The following is a 21,959-nucleotide window of genomic DNA, read 5'->3' as shown; positions in this document are numbered from 1 at the left end:
ATGAAGACCAAAGCAAAGAAGGGTGTAGAAAAGCAGAAACTGTACCTCCAAGAAGAGTTTGGTGAAGCTCTTGAGCAGAAGGTAAGCAAGATGATGAAAGCCAACAAGCACCCTTGCAAGAAAAGCAAGTTAGAAGATTATTCCGGTTACTTGGTCGGGAGATCAATTTTCGAGGCGCCAGTGGATCCAAGAAGCATGTTTGCTTTGAGGATGATCCCAGTTTCTCTTCGTCTTTAGATAGCTTGAAAAGCTCCGCTTCCTCTAGTTACAATGAGGATGAGAAGAGGCAAAAGGAACGAACTAAGAACAAAAAGAACAAGAAAAGCATATCCAAAGTCTGGAAATCACAAAAAGCAATCTAGCAGGTCAGAGAAGGAGACCTTGTCCTCTTTTGACAATTTGAACAGAGATACCCACACTTTTGGTACTATCAGAGAATCATCTGCTAGGAGCCACTCAGTATGATAATGTAAGGTGCAGTGGAAGTGAACATTGAACTTTGCTCAAGATGAGTGGTCCGAACTGTGCTCAAGGGTTCTTTTTACTCACTGAAGGGAGAGCCTTCCGTTCCTTTAGTGAGAGAGTGCAAATGATCACAAACAAAGTGAATGACACTGTGAATGAAGGTACTGAGACTGAGAGATAGGAGGCTGATTTTGTCTGCTGAAAACACTAGTACAATTGAGGTACAAACGCTGGTGCAGACCTGCTGAAAACGTTGGCGCTGAAAACTGATGGTACTTGTTGAAAAAACGCCAGGCCTTGCTGAGGGTTCTTGCTCAAGAAGAAATGCTAGAGGGTGTGCTACAAGAGGTTGCTTGTGCTCTCTTTGTTTCTTCTGCTCTACTGAGTGATAGCCAGGTTTCTTTTATATTAACTTAGCTAATTTGCCCTACCGAGTTTCTCAACAAAGTCACTTATTAATAATAAGTTAAAAATGGCTAAAATAGGAAAAATGGGTTCTGTGCACTGTAAAATGCTCCTGATGGCTACTGACTGTAATGCTGATGATCATGTTGTGTGCAACCAAAGGATAAGCAACTACTCTTAAGTGCTTGGACATGCACGGCCTGTGCACATGCTCACAAAGGTGCCAGAACACTTCCTAAAGTGATCTGAACCCTGGACTTGAAGTAGCTTGTCCACATGCACATAGGGTTAGATGTGCATGTGACAGATAACCTTGAAAAGAAGACCAAAGAGTTCAAGGATGGGGTCAAGCAGTAAGGTTTGATACTTTTTCGGGCTACAAGGATTCCCTTTTGACATTTAGATGTTTTACACCGCTTTCTCTGGGGGCAACTTCTCTAAAGCCTCCAAAGTACGAAAGGCGGCATGTTTTCTAAAGGGTGATGCTCAAACATGGTGGTCGACCCTTCTTCTTTACAGCAAAGCTCCTATAATGTGGGCGAATTTCAATAAATTTTTTACTTCGGTATGGTTGACACAGGAGTATGAACAAGATGTGATTACGGCCTGGAACCAGCTGAAGATGTGGAAGACGATGCTTTGGGTACAGCCTAAATTGCTAGTAGAGCAGCATGTAGAGTACTTCTAGGAGGGCATATAAGCGGCCTGTACATAGTGAAGGGCGGTCCCAAATCTACAACCTGTTAATTACACACAGAGTACTGACGGAAAAGAGAGAGACTGAACACTTGCGTCCAATAGCTAGAATGCCGTGCGCAACGATGACCGACACCCCGTTGGCCCCAAAAATTGGCGCCCCTTACGGTATTTCTTTATTGGATTGAGATGGGAAATCCCCAAGCAACTTTACAAGCTGTCCAAACTTGTCTAGGGCTGTAATTTAAGAGTTTGGCTCAATTTCGATAGCATAACGGCTGCACGGCTGCATAACTTGTATAGACCAAACGTACAAGTCCGGGGTGACTTCCCATGCGATTTTGGAGCTTTTCTGTGGGCTGGCGAGAAAACGTAGAGAGCGCTGTTTTTCACTGTTACAACCTCTAAAAAGTTCCCAAACACCTATACAACCACACTCTAGCTTCCCCGAAGCTTCTGTGAAGTTCTGGTACACTTTAGGAACAAAACCCTAAACCTGCAATTTTACACAGCAAGTTGTATTTCTCTGTTTTGGGTCGTTTCGGACGGAGCTGACGCATCAACACGCTCCCCAAGACCTCCCGCATGCAATTGGGTCAGTTGCCTTGTGATTTGGTGGAGTTTTCATGGGAGAAAACTCTCCAAATTCCCCTTCCTTCACAATGGGGTTGTGGGGATTAGCAATTAGCTAATCCGGTTCCTGTTCAGAAGGCTCTTGCCTTAGCAAACGCGCATAAAACCCACACGACTGTACATGATCATCTGAATAGCCCAACTAGTGGGGCATTACAATATGTGCAAAGGGGGGATAGAGATGCGCGAGAGCAAATCGTCGCGCTATATAGAGCAAAGGAGAAGGCAAGCTTTTCATTAAAGCTGTAAACCTGCACCCACTACTGACACACACACTGTAAGTTCACTTCTGAGTCAAATCAGCCTCCTTTCTCAAATTGGGCGCCCCCTCTTCATGCTGGATCTGGCAAATTCACCTAGAGCCGCCATGTGTCCAGTTTGCCCTTTTTGAGTTAATTCTCTAGTTCCCACTGACTTATAAAGTTATAAGTGACTTGCCGAGTGGTCAAATTCCATCTGGCGCACACAAGCTTCCATAGTCTTCAGAATTCAGTGCTAATTGGCCTTACCAGTCCCAGACCGACCGACCTAGACTCCTGATGTGAGAAACCCGTTCGGCCGTAGCCGTTTCACACTGGCCATGCAATGTCCACTTGCACCTTTTTGAAGGTTCCGGGAAAACAAGTAAAAATAAAATAAATAAAATATGTAGTACATATTTAAAGAAGGCAACAGGAAAAATACACCTCTTGGTGACACACCCCACCCTTGAAATACTGCGAGCGACCTTGCTTGCATGCCAATAATACATGCTGTTATCTCCTAATAACATTTATATTCTATGATGGGAATCCAAGATACACATGCCTCCGGAAATGTAGCGTTGGATGATTAAACAATCCCACCAACCCAGCTACCACACATATATCAAGCATAGAAGTCTTCTAGTGTACTCTTAAGCACAAACTTCTCTAGCCAAATTTTGTATAGAAAGAGTAGATACATTTGCTTAACTACTCATTTGAGCGTCATGAACCATGCTCTCACACTGCGCCATAGAGCTACATCAAGTCATTGAGGGTTCCATTTGAAAGGCTTCAAGATATAGTTGCAACAGTTGAGGTGAATCAACCAATTCAGACTCTTCCATCCATTTAGCATCCAATGATGGATAGTTCTTGAACTTCACCAAGTAGTGTCTTGCAACCTTTCCTCTAACCTTCTTTTCCTTATGTGCCAATATCTGTTCAGGAACAAGAATCTCATCCAATTCTTCCACCTCGGGCTGTTCCTCATCAGGCATATTCTCTAGCACATCACCAACAAAGGGCCTTAAAAGGCTGACATGAAAAACATCGTGTTTTCCAGCCTTTTCGTAGCTTCAACCTGTAAGCTACATCGCTGATCTTTTCTGAAATATAAAAAGGACCATAATATCGCATACTGAGCTTAGGAAACAAACGTTCCTTGCCTTTTGTAAAGTGCAGTGGATGTGAACGTTGAACTTTGCTCAAGACGAGTGCTCCGAACTGCGCTCAAGGGTTCCTTTTACTTACGGAAGGGAGAGCCTTCCGTTCCTTTAGTGAGAGAGTGCAAATGATCACAAACAAAGTGGAAAAACACTGTGAATGAAGGTGTTGAGACTGAGAGATAGAGAGAGAAGAATACGACACCAGATTGTTGTCAAACCCTCCTTCGAAGGCCCCACTCTCTATGGCGAGAGCGGTCTACTATTGATTGCACAAATCTCTACAATGCAATGGACTTGCCGACGATGTTGAGAAGATGAGGACGACGACGGGACGGGCTGAAAACTGAAAACGCTATGGGCTGAATTCTGCAAATCTTGTATCTGCTGAATTTTGACTCTATGTTGATGACGACGGCGATGACGACGACGCGACGATGATGCGTTGAAAACGCATATGCTGAAATCTGCGAATAGCGGGCTGAATCTACAAACGCTTGCTGATCTGACCGTGCGGCGAGTAATCTGCTACGAGAAGGTGAGATCTGCAAGGTTTGGAGGCTGGCTGTGGTATGGAGTCGTAATGCTGAAATTTGAAAACGTTGATATAGAAAGGCTGAACTGTCGCCGGAAACTGCAAAACGCTAGGCTGAGCTGTTGGTGCAAAAACACTAGGGCTGATTTGATGTCCTGCTGCAAAAACGCTGTGGTATCTGCTGTCGCCAGGCTGTCTGCAACTACGGAAAACGCTAGGCTTATTCTGCAGTTGTTGATAAACCCTGGCTGTCTTTGGTGGCTGAAAATGCTATGTCTTCTTGCCGGTCTTGCTGAGAAGGTGCACTTCGATTGTGGTCTCCTGCCTCTTCTGCCAGAAATCACTAGCGCTAGCTTTTTATTTATAGATCCATAGCCAGATTGCCCTACCCAGTTTCCCAACAAAGTCACTTATTAATAATAAGTGAAAAATGGTTAAAATAGGGAAAATAGGTTTTCTGCACTGTAAAATGCTCTTGATGGAATCTGATGGTACTGCTGATGATCATGTTGTGTGCAACCAAAGGATATGCATCTACTCTAAGTGCCTGGACATGCACGGTCTGTGAACAGACTCACAAAAGTGCCAGAACACTTCCTAAGCTAGGCTAACTGAATCCTTGTCATGAAGTAGCTTGTCCACATGCACATAGGGTTAGATATGCACGTGACACCTTTCCTTTTCCTTAACCTAGCCTTTTCAAAGCGCAAAAGCAACCAATCACCAAGTGAAAATACAAGTTCACGACGGTGATGATCAGCAGCTTTCTTTGGCTTAGCCTGAGTCTTCTCAAGAGCAATCTTTATCTTCTTGTATGTTTCATCCATATCTTGCACATACTTGTCTGCCTCAAATATCTTGTCCTTAGTGTGCAAAATGGGTGGGACTTTCTTCCCTCCTTCCACTATCTCAAATGGTGCCTTACCTGTTGACGTATGCACAGTGTTATTGTAAGCATATTCAACCAATGGGAGATGGTGTTCCCAAGTTGCCTTGTGCTCTGACACATAACATTTGAGCAGATCCAGGATAGTAGAATTTGCCTCTTCTGATTGTCCATCAGTTTGTGGATGAAACGAAGAAGAGAACTTTAGCGAAATGCCCATGTTCTTGAACAATGCCTTCCAGAAAAGACTAGTCATACGTGGATCCCTGTCACTGACAATTGACTGAGGCATCCCGTGATACTTAAAGATATTGCTCATGAATATCTTGACCATGTGTTCAGGCTTTGTCTTCTTTCTAACAGGAATGAAATGTACATGCTTATTGAACCTACCAATGATTGTCCAAATTCCATCATTGCCTGTTTGCGTTCTTGGAAGATCAAAGATAAAGTCCATCGCTATGCTTTCCCATGGCTTGTTAGGGATCGGCAATGGTTGCAACAATCCCGGTTGCTTTTGCGTGTCAAATGTGACTTTTTGGCAAACTAAGCATGATCGTACAAATGTGTCAACATCTTGACGCAAAGCTGGCCAATAGAAGAATGCCTCAACCCCTTTCACTGTCGCATCAATTCCACGATGCCTAGCATAAGGTGGAGCATGACTTTCCATCAAGACCTTTGGCTGTAACTGTTTAGTAACGCATAACTTTCCATGCATCATGAGAAAGTCATTGTGAAGCATATAGTGCTCATGATGTTGCCCGTCAACAAGCTGATCATAGATCCTTGCCAAATGTGAATCTTCAGCATATTGTGTCTTCATTTCGTCTAGTTCACAATGATACGGAATTGACACTGCTGAAATTTTGGGGCTTTCGTGATCGCGTAAGCCGCCACGTTCTTTTTCCCTTGCACATGCACAATCTGAAAATGGAACATTGACAAGATGTTTGCCCACCGCATGTGTTTCTCAGACAACTTCGTTTGTGTGAGAAAATATCGCAAGGTTTGATGATCTGTTTGCACAACAAAATCAGCCCCTAGCAGATAGTGTTTCCAACTAGTGAGAGCATGAATTACTGCCAACAATTCTTTCTCATAAACTTGCAAGTTCCTTTCGGTCTTCAAAAGAATTTTGCTCTCATATGCGACTACTCGGCCATTCTGCATTAGAACTGCACCAAGACTATGGCCACATGCATCACAGTTAACCACAAAAGGTTTCGAAAGATGTGGCAAAATGATTACCGGATTTGAAGTCAGCTTCTCTTTCAAGTGTTTTAAGCTAAAGTTTCCTTGGCTGTCCACTTGAAAGTAACTCCTTTTCCTTGCAGTGCATGGAGTGGAGAAGCAATCTCAACGAAATTTTGGATGAACCTCCTGTAGTAGGAACATAAGCCTAGAAAGCTTCGAATGTCATGTACGGACTTCAAGTCTGGCCATGACCTACTTTAGCGAGGATCCATGCGTACCCCATCCTTTGAAACAATGTGCCCAAGGAAGTGAATTTTTTCCAGAAAGAATTCACTCTTTTTCGCATTAATGAGTAGCCTGTTCTTGTTAGCTCATTGAAACTGTGGTCAAGTGGTCTCTATGCTCCTCTTCAGACTTTGAGTAGACAATCATGTCATTAAAGAAAATACCTACGAAGTTTCTATGTGGTCTAAAAATTTTGTCCATCATTCTATTAAATGTGGTAGGAGCATTTGTGAGACCAAATGGCATGACAAGAAACTCATAGAGACCAAATGTTGTCCTTAACGCAGTCCTATGGACATCTTCTGGCCTAATGCGTATCTGGTGGTACCCACTCTTTAGGTCTATCCTTGTAAACAATGACGCTCCCTCAAGCCGATCAAGAATGTCATCTATCCTCGGTATGGGGAACCTGTTTTTGATGGTATTTTTATTCAAGGCGCGATAGTCAATTCACATGCGCCATGAATCATCCTTCTTCTGCACTAGGAGTATAGGTGAACAAAAAGGGGATGAACTGGGCTGAATCAGCCCTTCTCTAAAAGCTCGTTGACCTGACTCATAATCTCTTTCTGCTGGGCTACACTAACCCTATATGGTGGCCTATTCGGTGGACTAGAACCTCCCACAAGATCTATGGTATGATCCTCAGGTCTCTCAGGAGGTAACTCCCCTGGCCAAGAGTCTGAAAAACAATCACCAAAACCACACAAAAAAGGTGACCTATCTTTATCTAAAGTAGACAAATTAGATACAACTTCATGTACTTCTTTTGCAAAGATCAAGTACGCAGAAAGATGATTCTTTATTACAGATGAAATAGCAAAAGCAGAAACAATTGGAACAGACTCGCCTTTAAGCTTTACATCAAGGACACGAGTCTTTCCTCTATGTACAAGGGTAATTTTTTTGTTGTAAGTATCCACCATAGTATGCAACCTGTAACACCATAGTATCCACCATAGTATGCAACCTGTAACACCATGGGATAGCCAATAACACATCACAACCCTCAAGTGGCATAATATGGAATTCTTCTGCATCCACATAACTCTGAATGTGCAGACGGAGCTTCCCCAAAATGGGAGTAACAAGCTCTAAATGACCTGGGCATGCTAAACCTGCACGAATGCCCAACTTTGATGCCAATTCTGGTGATATAAAATTTGCACGGGCTCCTGGATCAAAGAAAACCAGCACTGTCTGGTCTCTAACTTTGCCCCAAGCTCTGCACATTTCCGTGGCATCTATGTTTGGTTGATCACCAACCAAATATGGGACAAGTCCTGCACTTGGCTTTGGCTTCCTCCCTTTATGGTCTGACTTGTCATCTTTATCCTGTGACTTCCTCTGCAGGCATTCATTAGCAAAATGTCCCTTCTCTTCACAAATGTAGCATTTCTTGGCCTCTCTTAGAGCTTTCCTTTCCTCAAATGTCTTGCCAAAAAAATGCCTTTTCTTCCCTTGGCTTTGCCCAAAAGAAGGTTTAAACTGCCTCTGTCCTCCGAAAGGCTTCTTCTTGAAAGGTGGTACAATGAGAGTTGTTGTGACATTGCCCTTGGCTGAAAATTGCTTGCCCTGGACTCCTTGTTTTTGGCTTTAAATCCATTGAATTTACCCTGCAACAAGTTATTGGCCATTGTTGCATTCTCAATCTACTACATAATGTTGATGACATTGGTCTTCGTACAGTAGTCCCTGATCTCCTTTGGCAATCCACAACAATACCTTTCAATCTGTTCTGTCAATGGTACAAACCTGTAAGAGCTTATGGGTAACAAAGCATCCCAAAATTTCTGATTGTACTCTTCCAGATTTGCACAATTTGACGCATTCAAATCCTACCATGCCGTGATCACATCCACCTCAAAAGTGTTTGTGAGCCATGCAAGAGCAAATATTTGTTTAAACTGGACCCATGTTGTAGGTGCTTGGCCCCGATTTAACAATGTGGTCCACCATCTCAACGCATTACCCTTCAAAAAGGTGGCAACCTTGTGTATCTTGGAAGACTCTGTGAAGTTTCCACGTGCATATGCCGCATCAAACTGCTGTATGAAGGTCAAGGCCTTGATTTTGTCCTGTGTGCCATTAAAAGTGTCAAACTTCACGGCTGCCCCGCCTTCCTTGTATTCCTTTGGCTGGCTCGTAGTAACCACATTATCCTCAACAAGTGCTTTAAGAAGTGGTACTTCTCGATTAAGCATTCTAGCACTCATATTACGTGTTTTGCTAGGGTAATTCGGATTCTGAGTATTTTGCTGTGAAAAACCAGCCATGCCAAAATGAGTTCCAGGCATCCCAAAATCTCCATAGGCACCCTGAAAGCGTGGTTGAACACCTATGTTCCCGTACATAGGGTTAACCAGGCCTGGTTGCATTGCCCCAAACACATTTCCTGGTATGTACCCTTGTAAACCTGTGGATGGTCCAACCATAGCATGAAACACTGAACCACCACCAAAGTAACCAGGATATGAAGTAAACGGTGGAATGGTCTGTCGAACGGCTTGTTCATTAGTGCCTTGACCATTTACAGTCTCATGTCCAGATACCATATGTTCCTTTGGACCTGTAGACACATTGGGTGTCTTCACCACTTGTTGCTGCTCTTCCACAGGAGCATTTCCATGAGTGTCATGAGACCCCTCTGCATGTGAACCCTCTTTTTCAGGTGGTAGGGAAGAGACGTCCCGTTTAGGAGCCTGTAAGTACTTTGGTAACTCCGGACTCGGAGCCATTTGCTCGAAGATATCCATGATCTTCCAGAATTGAGCTTTGAACATAAGATCCTCATCCTCCGGCTCCATGGGTTGCTTCGCTTTATCAACCACCCTTTGCTCTTCCTGCCCATTGTAAGAGGATGCTTCCTTTTCAGAACCCTCGTCTCTTCTTTCTGCCATAGTGCTTAATTGTGTATCCTTTTACCCACAACAATCCACGACGCACTCTTTGAGGAAAAAGTGTCTTATCCCCTCGATGGAACCATATAACCGGCCTGTACACAATAAAGGGCGGTACCAAATTTACAACCTGTTAATTACACACAGAGTACTGACGGAAAAGAGAGAGACTCAACACTTGCGTCCAGCGGCTAGAATGCCGTGTGCAACGATGAACGACACCGTGTTGCCCCAAAAATTGACGCCCCTTGCGGTATTTCTTTATTGGATTGAGATGGGAAATCCCCAAGCAACTTTAAATCTGTCCAAACTTTTCTAGGGCTGTAATTTAAGAATTTGGCTCAATTTCGACAACATAACGGCTGTATAACTTGTATAGACCAAACGTACAAGTCCGTGGTGACTTCTCATGCGATTCTGGAGCTTTTCTGTGGGCTGGCGAGAAAACACAGAGAGCTGTTTTTCACTGTTACCGCCTCTAAAAAGTTCCCAAACACCTGTACAACCACACTCTAGCTTCCCCGAAGCTTCTGTGAAGTTCTAGTGCACTTTAGGAACAAAACCCTAAACCTGCAATTTTACACAGCAGGCTGTATTTCTCTGTTTTGGGTCGTTTCGGACGGAGCTAACGCATCAACACGAAGCTCCCCAAGACCTCCTGCACGCAATTGGGTCAGTTGCCCTGTGATTTGGAGGAGTTTTCACGCGAGAAAACTCTCCAAATTCACTCCCAGACTGAGCGACCTAGACTCCCGATGTGAGAAACCCGTTCGGCCACATCCGTTTCACACTGGCCATGCAATGTCCACTTGCACCTTTTCTAAGGTTCCGAGGAAAAGAAGTAAAAAGAAAATAAATAAAAATATGTAGTACATATTTAAAGAAGGCAACAAGAAAAATACACCTCCTGGTGACAGGGCAAGTGTCATGGCTCTAGTGAATAGGGGCACATCTTCGCCAAGTGTCCCAAGAAAGAAACAAAGGAAACAACTGATGATAAATCAGAAAGTTTTAAAGACGTAGAGTGATGTGCGTGTGAACAGGGATCCAGAGCAAGAACCACTAGGTCCTAGGGCACAAAGAAAAGAAATAGAAGGGTAATTTGGTCAAGAACAGAACTATCTGGCTCTTGATGCAAAGTAGATGGAGGAGGAGGACCTAGCAAATTCTTACTAGAGCTGTACGTAGAGGCTTTTAGCACCGTCTATTCCGTAAGTGCACGTGAATATGGGCCGTGCTGTACAGGAGGGGAGCCTCTCGACTGCTTGTCGTAGATTGCCTAGATGGAATTAAGTCACTAATTTCTCCATGAGATTTTAGGGGTACTGACAAGGTGACAATATTCTTCGGAATGACTTTATGAAAAGATGTACATTGAAATGGGAATTCCTAGAAAGAACTTGTTACATGAGCTCTTTTGTGTGTATATTGTTTGAGTATGTGTTGAAAAGATGCAATGTATGTAGCATTTTGTTTGATGATTGATATGATGAATTTAGTGCATGTAGAGATAGAGATCTGCTAGAAATCTCGATGTGAGGGCTAAATAATTATATACCTTCATAAATTCATGAATGTGATCCTAGTGCATCAAGAGTTCTATCTGGATGAGATGACTATACTGATCTTAGTGCATCAAGAGTTCTAAAAGGATGAGATGGTTGGGTAGTGATCTATGTGTGTCAATAGTTCTGAACTAGATGAGATGACTAGATTGAGTGTTTGCATTTGAGTGTTTAATTTGAACTGTGTGACTGATTTGTGTGATAGCTTCATGAATGTACTGTCTTTTGGGGATGGTCGTTGGCATGCTTGCATGCAATTTGAGAAAGGATGTGAATATGATAGTAACAAGATTTAGTAGATCAAAGATCAATGCGTTTTGATGGGATTGCTAAATAAGTTACAATGATCATAATTTGTATTCAAGATCTCGACGTAAATGTGATGTGATTGTTTAGTGACTGGTGTCTTTGTGCAAGTGCTAGATGTGTGAAGTCTGGTGCATGGATATTTCAATTGATTGATGATGGCATGGGGAGGTTGTTGTGGTCAGAGGCACAGTTGGCCCGTAAGTGCCAACCCTGGACATCATTGGGTGGATTCTTGGCATTTCCTTCAGGATCCCACTACCCGAATAGAGTCCCAACCATCCAGAGAACAAGATGCCTTATTAACAAAGACAAGCCGAGCATGTGCCATGAGTGCCATCTGGAGCTGGATGTGAGTCTGCTGTGAACAACATGGGATCAAAGCGAGCATGAGTAGGAGTGCGGTTAGCATATAAAAGGCCCCACCAACCTTCACAGGCAGGGGTATTGGTAGTGCCCTTTCTTACCTCTCTCGAGGCAAGGGGAATCACATCCTCAATCTCTATAATCCTAGCACGAGATCTCATCAGCAAAAAACTGCACATACAAACAACAATACCGTAGCCAATGAGTGAAAGATGTAGCAGGCTATCTATACCATCCTGCCTAATCAATATACGTCCTCTCACCCAATTGGCACCCCTCAGAATCACGAACATATGAGCTCCATATCAATGGCTGATGCTTTAACTCCTCTTAATCCGTGGCATCTTTTTGATAAGGCTTTGACAAAGGAACATCTGTGAAGATAAATCGAATGGACTGGTGCCAGCTATCTGAACCCATTGCACCATGTCTAGGAACATGCTTGCCACCGCATGATGCAGAAATATTTTCCAAGGCTCATTGCCTAGGAACAGATTGTGAACAAGTGCCAGGAACTCTGGCCCTGGTAATGGTCCTATCGAACCTCCAAAAAGGAAGTTCCTGAGAAGGTGATGCAGTTGATACAAAATCTCATGTCTTTATCGTTTTGCTAGGTACTTCTGTAGGTGTGCTATTTGCATCCAGATTCTATGCCAAAAGCAGAGAATAATGTCAAGATTGGTTCAAACTTCATTTTTGGCCTTTTTGCTGGTTGTGTAGCTATGATATTCATGAATAGAACTTGATTTCCTGTGTATAAAAAATATGTATTGTGTTTGGTAGGCTTGACAAGCCCCTATGCGGTTTTTATGTATAGGAGAGCTCTCTTATGTTTTGTGTGTCTCATTACTTGGTTCATCCAGGTATGTACAGGGGAGCACTCTCACTGTGCTCTTCTTATGGGCAGGAGAGGGCTTGTGAGGTAGTTCATGAGAGATGTTGGGTAAGATTGTGGATCCATAAGGATTAGGATGCTGCATAAGCAATCAAATGTTTGGCACACATCTATAGCTTTTGGCAATGGTTTGACATGTACTGCTCATTCTGGCAAGAGGCTTGTATGTTTGTACCAGACATTGTCTGAAAAAATTAACAACATACGAGTCATTTTTCAGCAATTTCTTGTGGTTGTGCTTATCTTTTTTGATGAGGGATGAGTTTTTTGTTTGTGCTTTGCAGTAAAAGAGGATACACCTGCAGCACTTTCAGGCCGCGTGCAATTTCGACAGATCGTACCACAGCCAAAGTTAATGCAACATATAGAAAAATATGTATTTTAAGAACTCTCATTTCACCTCTCTTTTCTATTTTAAGCAAGGACTATTTTTGTGTTTTCCGTCAATAACACGTTCTCTGAAATAATTCTTGGGCTTTGCTGTAATCAACACACATAGATGCTTGGACGTAGGCGCCCATCTGAGTTGCAAAAGGCAGGCTATGATATGAGAATAACACCGGCTCCTCTCGACAATATCCCTTATTCAAAGAAGGGGGAAAGGCAACCAATACAAGAAGAAGTAAGTTCATGTTTCAGGTTTCTAGCTTGGCACTTATGTTTTGTAAGTAGGTCTTTGCAACCTTTTGTGATTCAAAGTAGTGTGTTGATTGGTTAGAATCCCTTGTAGTTTACACAAGGCCCATTAGTCCCGAGCTTAACAATTTAAATATTCTCTGTCAAGACCTGTGTAACTTCCGTGGTGTAATGATTTCTGATAGCTAGATGGCTTAGATTGTCTGCCTCTGTTTTTTCTCAAAAGATTAGGATCCCCATTTTCTAGTCTGCAAGGTTGAGGCTTATCAAGTCTCAGTATTTTTGACAAAATGGATAGTATTGACTCAATATTTAGTTCTGCAACTTGCAATGGCAGCCTTAAGGATGTTCTCCTGGGTCGTGCTTGTTGTTTTTTATTTTTAATGATGTTATGGATTTGTTTATTTGCTGCAAAAGTGAGATCAAACTGCAATGAACTTAAAATGTTTTTCTTTGACAAACACTGATGTCAAGGTTGTACATGTTTCCTTTGAGACTAGAGGGTGGAAAGCTCAGTCGGCAGAATCAGGAGATCAGAGAGAGTGTTTTGGTGAGGAGATGGCCGCAACAATATGGCTATGATCTGGACAGCTTACCTCCTTCCTGATATGATCCAGATGCCACACGGTCCTTGAACCATAGTAACAGGGAATGGCCATTTTCAGGTCTCCGTTCTCCGTTCCCATCCAAATCTCCCGTTCCGGATTCCCATTCCGTGTTTTAGACGTGAGTATTCGAAACATGGAATGGCATTTCATGCATGTTGCCGTTCCCCGTTCCCGTTCCCGTTCCGATTTCCCGTTCCGGGTAACTATGCCTTGAACCCTTAATATTACAAGATATTACAAAGGCAGACTCTGCCATTGCAATATATGTGTAGCCAAATCACAAGATACAACCGATGGGTGAAAAAAGCCCTCAAGATCTCTAGGAAGCACAAAGCGAAGGGGAAAAAGTGAAGGATCAGCATAAGTACAAAGCGTATGTTGACATAGGGTGAGAACAGGAAGCTGAAAAGACTTAAAACTCCAGGACAAGGCTGTATAAATCTGCCCAAGACCTCCTACAGCCCAAGGTGATACAACACTGCTAAAACATCATGCTTTGAAACTTTCTCAACTAACTCAGGACCCCCTACAGCCCCAGGTGATACACCTCTGCCAAGACATGAAACTTCCTCGACTAACCAGTGCAGACCACTAGGGCAGCAAATGTTGGGCCACCATTGTCACAAAAGACGGAAGCGTAAACTGACTTTTCAATGCAATTCATATACTCTAGAGAATTGGGGAGAGAGAGAAAGCTTGACACATCATTGGGGACGAGAAGATGGGCTGGTCCCCCCCCCCCCATAAAGAGAATATCCCCCCCCCCCCCCCCCCAAATAAAGAGAATATCTTTTTTACTAAGGGAGAATCTTTACAAGCATAGGAACGGGGCAAACGCCCGTCCTCCATTTTTTCTTGTTCTTTTTCTGCTTCTGATTGAGATCAGAGAGAGTGAGGGAACTACTCTCTAACTGCTAAGAGGATTCTTCCCCTCTTCTGTGAGATTTTTGGAAGCTCTTGTAAGCGAGAGTCTATCTTCCACAAACCTCCTCGGAAGCTCTCAAAGAAGAGAGTCTTATCTTCCGCTACTTGGTCACCTTCATACTTAGTCATTCCTGCAATAAACACAAGGGAGAAACACACAAAACACACAGACATATGCTTGCTGTAATTTTCTGCACATAACCTGAAATTGATACCTGTGCACGTTTCAATGCGGAAATGGAGGCCTTTTTTGTGATGAAATTGCACCAAACTTTGCATATACGTAGGGTCGGTAGAGAAGAATGAGAATCTATGAATGCTTTGCTGAAATTCACCCTAGTGGAGGTGATTAGGGATTGAAAACAAAGAATTTACAGCCACTACACTCGAGAAAGAGAGCGTAGGTTGCAACTTTTCGCGATGGAACTTCTAGAGAACGTGGCAATGGCTGTGAGAGCCCTTGTTCTAGACTATGGGAGCTCAAAGCTACCACATACGTCCAAGGGGTTGCTCTCAAGCTTCAATAGAGAGCTCCATCGCATAGAGCATACTCACATTTGGGGGGGTGCCAACCTCTTGAGTGAGAGAGGGGCTGCTCTCATATAGCCTGCAGGAAGAGGGGGCGGGGGGGGGGGGGGGGGGGGGGGGGGGGGGGGGGGGGGGGGGGGGGGGGGGGGGAGAGAGAGAGAGAGAGAGAGAGAGAGAGAGAGAGAAATGAAATGAAATGTTATATTAACGTCTTCAAAAGGCCAAAATGACCTATGAGACTAATTTGTTACAAAATGGTGAATCTAATACCACGTCTGGGTACAAAAGAACTAGATACTACTACTAGAATCCATCCTCATCTGCACTCTAGATATCAAGAGTATGGCTCGAATCCTCTGCTGTAGTCTCCGTAGATGCTGTGTAGCCCCTCTCCTCAATCGTGGCCGTCTGGATCTCCGTAGCTCCAGTGCTCGGTCGATGAGAGTGCTCGTAATGGTCGAATGAGTGTGGGCAGAGCCTTTGCAATGATGATTGCTTCTCTGGCTATCCCATATCTAGTGAAAAGAAATCTGTAATCTGTTTGTGGGACTGTCTCTCTCTATCTCTCCCCAATAAAGTGTCTATATCTATGTAACTCAAAGTAGATATAGCCCAAGACATCTCTGATCCTCACAACTCATGACCCAGAGAAAGGATCGAAACCCTCTTTGAATAAGCAATGGAAACGGCCCCGTATCTCATAGTACACTGTGCCATGACATATGTAATGTAACTCTGTCTTTGGCTCTAACTGGCATAAGCGGCATATCCTGCTGTCTGCTGGTATCCCTCTAAATCTGCCAGTCTCAATTTCCAGCTGATGTGAGGATGTGCGTATCTAACCAATGGCACACCGCAAACCATGAGACATATGTGTGTCCATGTAGCTGGGTCGAATCACAAACCCATCTCCTGTGAGGTGGAGAAGATGCTCTCTATAGAAAGCCATCTTCGTGCCCAACTCCTGTAGCGGCTCTATCCATGTCCTCCTGGTATCCAGTTGGATCAGGTCCTGACGAATGAGTCTAGTAATCTCCACCCGTCTAAGAGACATCGAGGGTGCCTAAAGAGAGTACTGGAAAGGGGGCAGCCTGTCCACGGTGAAACCATGATGTCATCTGTGCATACCAGCATGAAGTGTCCCCATGAAGAGCCAACTGTTTGGAAGACTCAAGGGCCAGTCTAGCATATCTGTCTCTAGTAGTATCCCACAAGCTGAGAGAGAGAGAGAGAGAGAGTCTTGCATGGGTAAGTGTGCCAAGTGGCACACTTAATAACTTAAAAAACCATTCAACTTTTAGCTTTAAAAGTTCACTAGACCATTATTAAAATGTGCAATTAACTCACAATTGGTCACATGAATGCTATTATGAAAACATCAGATGCTTCTTTGCACAATGCCGTACCGGCCATAGTTACCCGGAACGGGAAATGGGAACAAAGAACGGGGAATGACAACATGGATGAAATGCCATTCCTTGTTTCGGATACTCACGTTTGAAACACGGAACGGGGATCCGGAATGGGATATTGGGATGGGAGCGGGGAACGGGGACCTGAAAATGGCTATTCCCTATAAATTTGGTACCGGCACTGCTCGTGCATCACCTTTATGCACTTGTCTAGCCATTTGGCCCGGGCACAAATAATTAATTTTAGTCACCCTAAGGCCTTATAAAAAATAATCCAGGCCTTAGGATCATTGTTCTAAGGACCCCAACTCATTCCTGTGCTTGCACTGATGCGCGTAATTTTCTGAGTCTAAAATCTGAGGTAGACAGAAATCTGAGGCTACTGTCTACCCCTTTTGAAGGCCCGATTTCCCAATCTCTAGGGCTTCATGGTATTTTTCTTCTAGGGTCTCCGTGAGATGCTCTGGCCTATGTTTAGGCGCACCTAAGGCCCTAGGACTACTAGTTCTATTCTGGCGTGCACACAACTATTTAAGTAATTATTTTTTAGTAAATAAATGAAATTGACATAGTTACATCCCTCTTGGTTCTAAACAGTTGACCTCAACTTCAGAGCGTCAACTTAATTGTGTAAGATGTCTGGGTAATCCTTGAGATCTAATTCAATCATCCTCTTTGCATCTGAAGGGGTGTAATTTTTAAACTTGACTAAATACTTTCAATGTAGTCTCTTGGACTTTAGTTGTCGCTCGGAGTGGTGTATTATTTGTTCTGGTTGAAGGATCTTCTCAGTCTCTTCGACTTCTGGAGGGTCTTCGTGTACTGGAACCACGGGAGGAGAACCAACATATGGTTGGAGGAGACTTACATGAAAAGCATTATGGATGCGCCAATAAGAGGGCAAATCCAATCTAAAAATAACAACTTTTCCTTTTCTGACCCATTTTTTCAATCTAGCTTTCTCAAACTTAAGCAGGGCATATTGTCCTTTCAAGTTTGAGGTTCCTTCTGTGCTTGGCTGCTTTTCTCTTTTGCTGCTCTTGAGTGCGAAAAATTACTTGTTTTACTTGTTGATAGGTAGTATCAATATCGCGTACAAATTCGTTTGCGACAGAGATGTTTTCTTTGGTAACCATAATAGGAAGTAAAAGTGGCTTCTCATAAATAATTTCGAATGGAGCTTTACTAGTTGAGGAATGTATGTCATTATAATACGCAAACTCAATTAATGGTAAGTACTGTTCCCATTCGGATTGTCTTTCCGAAACATAGCACTTGAGAAGGTCTAAAATAGTGGCATTAGCGATTTCGCTTTGACCATATGTTTGAGGATGATAAGCTGACGAAAAATCAAGCTTAGTTCCCAAATTCTCGAATAGTACTCGCCAAAATAAACTACTCATGTGAGGATCTCTATTGCTGACAATAGTTTTTGGCAGTCAATGATGTTTAAAAATTTGAGCTAGAAAGTTTCTAGCCATGTGATCAGCTTTGATGGTTTTCTTAATTGGAAGGAAATGTGCTTGCTTACTGAATCCGTCTATAATAGTCCAGATTGCATCTTTCCATTCTTTGATTTAGGAAGTTTTGTAATAAAATCCATGGCAATGCTTTCCCATGGCGTGTCAAGCACAGGGAATGGGCTTGCCATAAACTTTATGTCTGTCATATTTCACTTTCATATATTGTCAAGTTTGGATCTTTACTCTTCGTAGGTTTGTAGTAGTATTCATTTTTCGATTTCGTATTTAGCTTATCTGGACTTAAGAATGTGTTCCTTTAGAAGTTGTTCCTTTAGAAGTTGTTGTGGGAAGTTTGATTTCTAGGATTAAGTTTTTAAGATGTCTTATCCTTTTTTGCTTAAAGTTGAGTACTTGTTTTAAGCCAAGATTAAGATTGTGGATGAAAAACCAAAGTACAAGGCAAGATTGGTTGCAAAAGGATATGCACAGAAAGAAGGAATTGATTTTCAAGAAATCTTTTCTCCCGTTGTAAAGCTTACAACTTTACGTGTCCTTTTTGCTCTCGTTGCGGTGCTTGATTTGGAATTGAATCAAATGGATGTAAAGATAGCGTTTTTGCACGGTGACATTGAAGAGGACATATACATGAAAGAACCTGAAGGTTTTGTAGTTTCTACACGTGAGGAACTTGTATGCAAACTGAAAAGGGCTTTGTATGGTTTGAGACAATCATCACGGCAGTGGTATAAGAAGTTTGACACTTTTATGCTGTCTCAAGGCTTTAAACGCAGCCATGCAGATCATTGTTTGTATACAAAAAGGGATGAAGATGGTAGTCTCATCATACTTGTTCTCTATGTTGATGACATGTTGCTTGCCGGGAAACATAAGACTAATCTTGATGCTCTGAAACGTAAACTAAATTCAACATTTGCTATGAAGGATTTGGGTGATGCAGAGCATATTTTGGGCATGCGTATTAAAAGAGATAGAAAGCTGAAATTGCTGTTTTTAGGCTGTTAAGAAAGCTAAAGTCATTTACTATTTCTTCGTTGCGATTGTCACTAAGCAAAGAGGGTGGAAGCATTGGTTTTCATCGATACCAGGAAATCTACCAGTGGATATGTATTTGCCATTGCTGGTGGTGCAGTCTCTTGGTGTTCTAGGTTACAGAAAATTGTGGCATTGAGTACTACTGAGGCTGAATATATTTCAGCCACAGAGGCTTCAAAAGAGGCCATTTGGTTGGGCAGACTTGCAAAAGAACTTGGCATGCCTGCTCATACACCCGTGTTGGGTTGTGATAGCCAGAGTGGTGTCTATTTAGCCAAAAATGCCATGTTTCATGCATGTACCAAACACATAAATGTGCGGTACCACTTCATACAACAAGTATTGGAGGATGGTCTAGTCAGCTTGACTAAGATCCATACACAGGATAACCCTGCAGATGTTCTCACCAAGAGTCTTGCTAAGGCTCAACATGAGCATTGCATACAGCTGGTTGGAGTTGGTTAACTTAAAGGTGTCATTTATGCTTTTAAGTGGGAGGTTGTTGGGTTAAAGGCCTAAATAACCCCTTTTTGTACATTTTTATACTTTGTGGACACATTTTTTAAAGGTCACTTATAATAAAAGTGGGAAAACCCAAAACTCACTTATTGAGTTTTCCCAAAAAACGTGAGCTCTCTCTCTCCCTCTTCGTTCTGCTAGCGCTTCCCTTCTGCAGCACAGTGCCTCCGCTTCAAGCCTCAAGGCTTGCACATCTTCGCGTGCTCTATCACTTGCACACATCGCTGCGCGCTCATCACTGTATGGCATCGAGGGAGATCGCCAACAGCAGCCGGAATCCTGGAAGGGACTCTTCGCGGGCCCACTCTGCTGTGTGGGTCGAGCGGTACTTGAACTTCATAAAGGTCTGCAACGCTTGCTTCTTTGGGCCGCGCCGAAAGCGACCCAAAGTCTTTTGTGGCTTCTTCCTTGCTTCAACTTCGTCTAGAGTTTTGCTTCTTTCGTCTTCAAGAATCTCCATGGCTGAAAATTCCTGAAACCATCTCCAACACAAAACCATGAACATACCTATTCCATGTTAAGTGAAGGAAAAGAATCTTGTCTTCTCTAAAGACTGTGTATGCAATGTAGATGAACATAGAGACGGAGTGACAACCCGTTCATCAAACACATGCAAACAATGCGCTCAAATCTTTTCTGTTTGATCGAAATCAATCAACTGTGGCAAATCACAATGGGAATGCCCATGCTTGGTGCTCTTACAATCATGTGCTTTTTCGGAAACTGTGTCATGCCAAAGAAGAGACATGGAATGTTACTTCCTGACATACAAACTTTTCAGCTTTTCATGAACAATCTGCATACATTCGTGCTCATCCATGATAGAAACGTGCTCAACATACAATATGTCATGCCTAGTAAAAGGGATCACATAACGATGCTGACTAAAATACATGAAACCTTCACGAATGAAACACCCGAATAATGCGTGCGTATCAATCATGCGAACACATAATACTTCCTGTGAGGGTTCTTTGGACCAAGGCTCGAGAGCCAAGATCGCTTCTTCGGGATCTATCGAATCTTGTTGTGGGGGATCTGTGGACCTCGACTCGAAAGCCAAGATCGAATCTTCGTGATTGATCAAATCTACAACGAGGTTAGCTTCGCTAGGAGAAGCATCCACTAACACATCATCCTTGGGAACAATCACATCATCTTCATGCAGCTCATCATGATTGTGAGAAATCACGTCTTGATGATGCAAATCATCATGCTTGTCTTTATCATCCAAATCATTGGCATCCAAATCATCATGCTTATCATTGTGCTTCAAATCATCATGCAAGTCATTATCATTCAATTCATCATGCAAGTCATTGTCAATCAAATCATCATCATGCTTCACACAATCATACAAATCCTGTGTATCCTGCTTCGGAGAAGAAGAGATTGAGAGAGTCTCCTTTTTCCGATTCTGTTACATCTGTGCCTGAGCTTGAGAAAAGAGTCGCAATAATTCTTGCATTTGTGCTTTGTTCTCGCGATAAAATTCTGCTTCTATGGCTGCCCTTCTTTCTTGGTACTTACGCTCGATGGCTGCCATATCTTCTTCGTAGGCTTTTCTGTCTGCTTCTCTTTCTTGGTCCAACTCCTCCATAGGAGTTAGTGCAATCTTTGTCGTAGATGGGGAAGGGTCGGAAAAACCTCCTTGTGGGGAAAATTCTTCTTCGCCTCTCTCATGCTCATCACTTCCAAGCGAAGTATCCAATCCGCTTCAAGTGATGATCATTCTGCAATCGTGGGTTCTTGTGGGTTCTTGTGTTCTTAAGTCCACGAGGGACTTGGGTTCTTGCGGGTCTTGGGTTCTTAAGTTCATGAGGAACTTGGGTTCTTGGGGGTCTTGAGGTTCTTGAGGTCCTTGACTCGTGAGAATCTTGGGTTCTTGAGGTTTTCTTTTGCTTGCAAATCGCGTTGGAGAAGGATCTTCTCTTCACCCGAGTTCTACTCCTTTCTGCGGGCGCACCCCTTGGCGGCCTTGTGCTCACACCAAGGTTGCTTTTTCCCACCTCACGTCGATTGGCCGGTCGCTAAGTACACGGTCCTCTCTCAATGAGTGAAAAGAGACACAAGGGGAGGCTGGACAAGCCCTTCTTTCTTGGGATTCTTGTCACTCTTCAACAAAACACGATTAGGAATCGCCACGCCCAAGTAAACTTGGGTTCGTGCGATCGCAACAAGCAAAAAAATTCTTGTGGTTCTTGTGGTTCTTTCCTTGAGTAATGCAGAACACTCTCAAAGCTCTGATACCAATGTTAGGTGAAGCGGAATGAA

General features: G+C 43.1%; 1 protein-coding gene and 1 pseudogene across 2 annotated transcripts in view; one reads left to right on the top strand and one right to left on the bottom strand.

The window, feature by feature from the left end:
- LOC147437560 (P-loop containing nucleoside triphosphate hydrolases superfamily protein) overlaps positions 1-21,959 on the top strand; it is an 82,810-nt gene that overhangs the window by 4,082 nt on the left and 56,769 nt on the right. For both annotated transcript variants that reach the window (XM_086487075.1, XM_086487074.1), the window contains exons 3-4: positions 12,827-12,918; positions 13,042-13,164. In XM_086487075.1, coding sequence (XP_086343201.1) covers positions 12,827-12,918; positions 13,042-13,164 — 215 coding nt within the window. The remainder of the gene's footprint in view (positions 1-12,826; positions 12,919-13,041; positions 13,165-21,959) is intronic.
- On the bottom strand, positions 3,206-9,410 carry LOC147437561 (uncharacterized; annotated as a pseudogene).

The sequence above is a fragment of the Adiantum capillus-veneris genome, chromosome 17, assembly GCF_014529385.1.
Source record: "Adiantum capillus-veneris isolate H3 chromosome 17, ASM1452938v2, whole genome shotgun sequence".
Lineage (NCBI taxonomy): Eukaryota > Viridiplantae > Streptophyta > Polypodiopsida > Polypodiales > Pteridaceae > Adiantum > Adiantum capillus-veneris.
The sequence above is the reverse complement of the archived record's forward strand: the minus strand, read 5'-3'. Positions and strand labels throughout refer to the sequence as shown.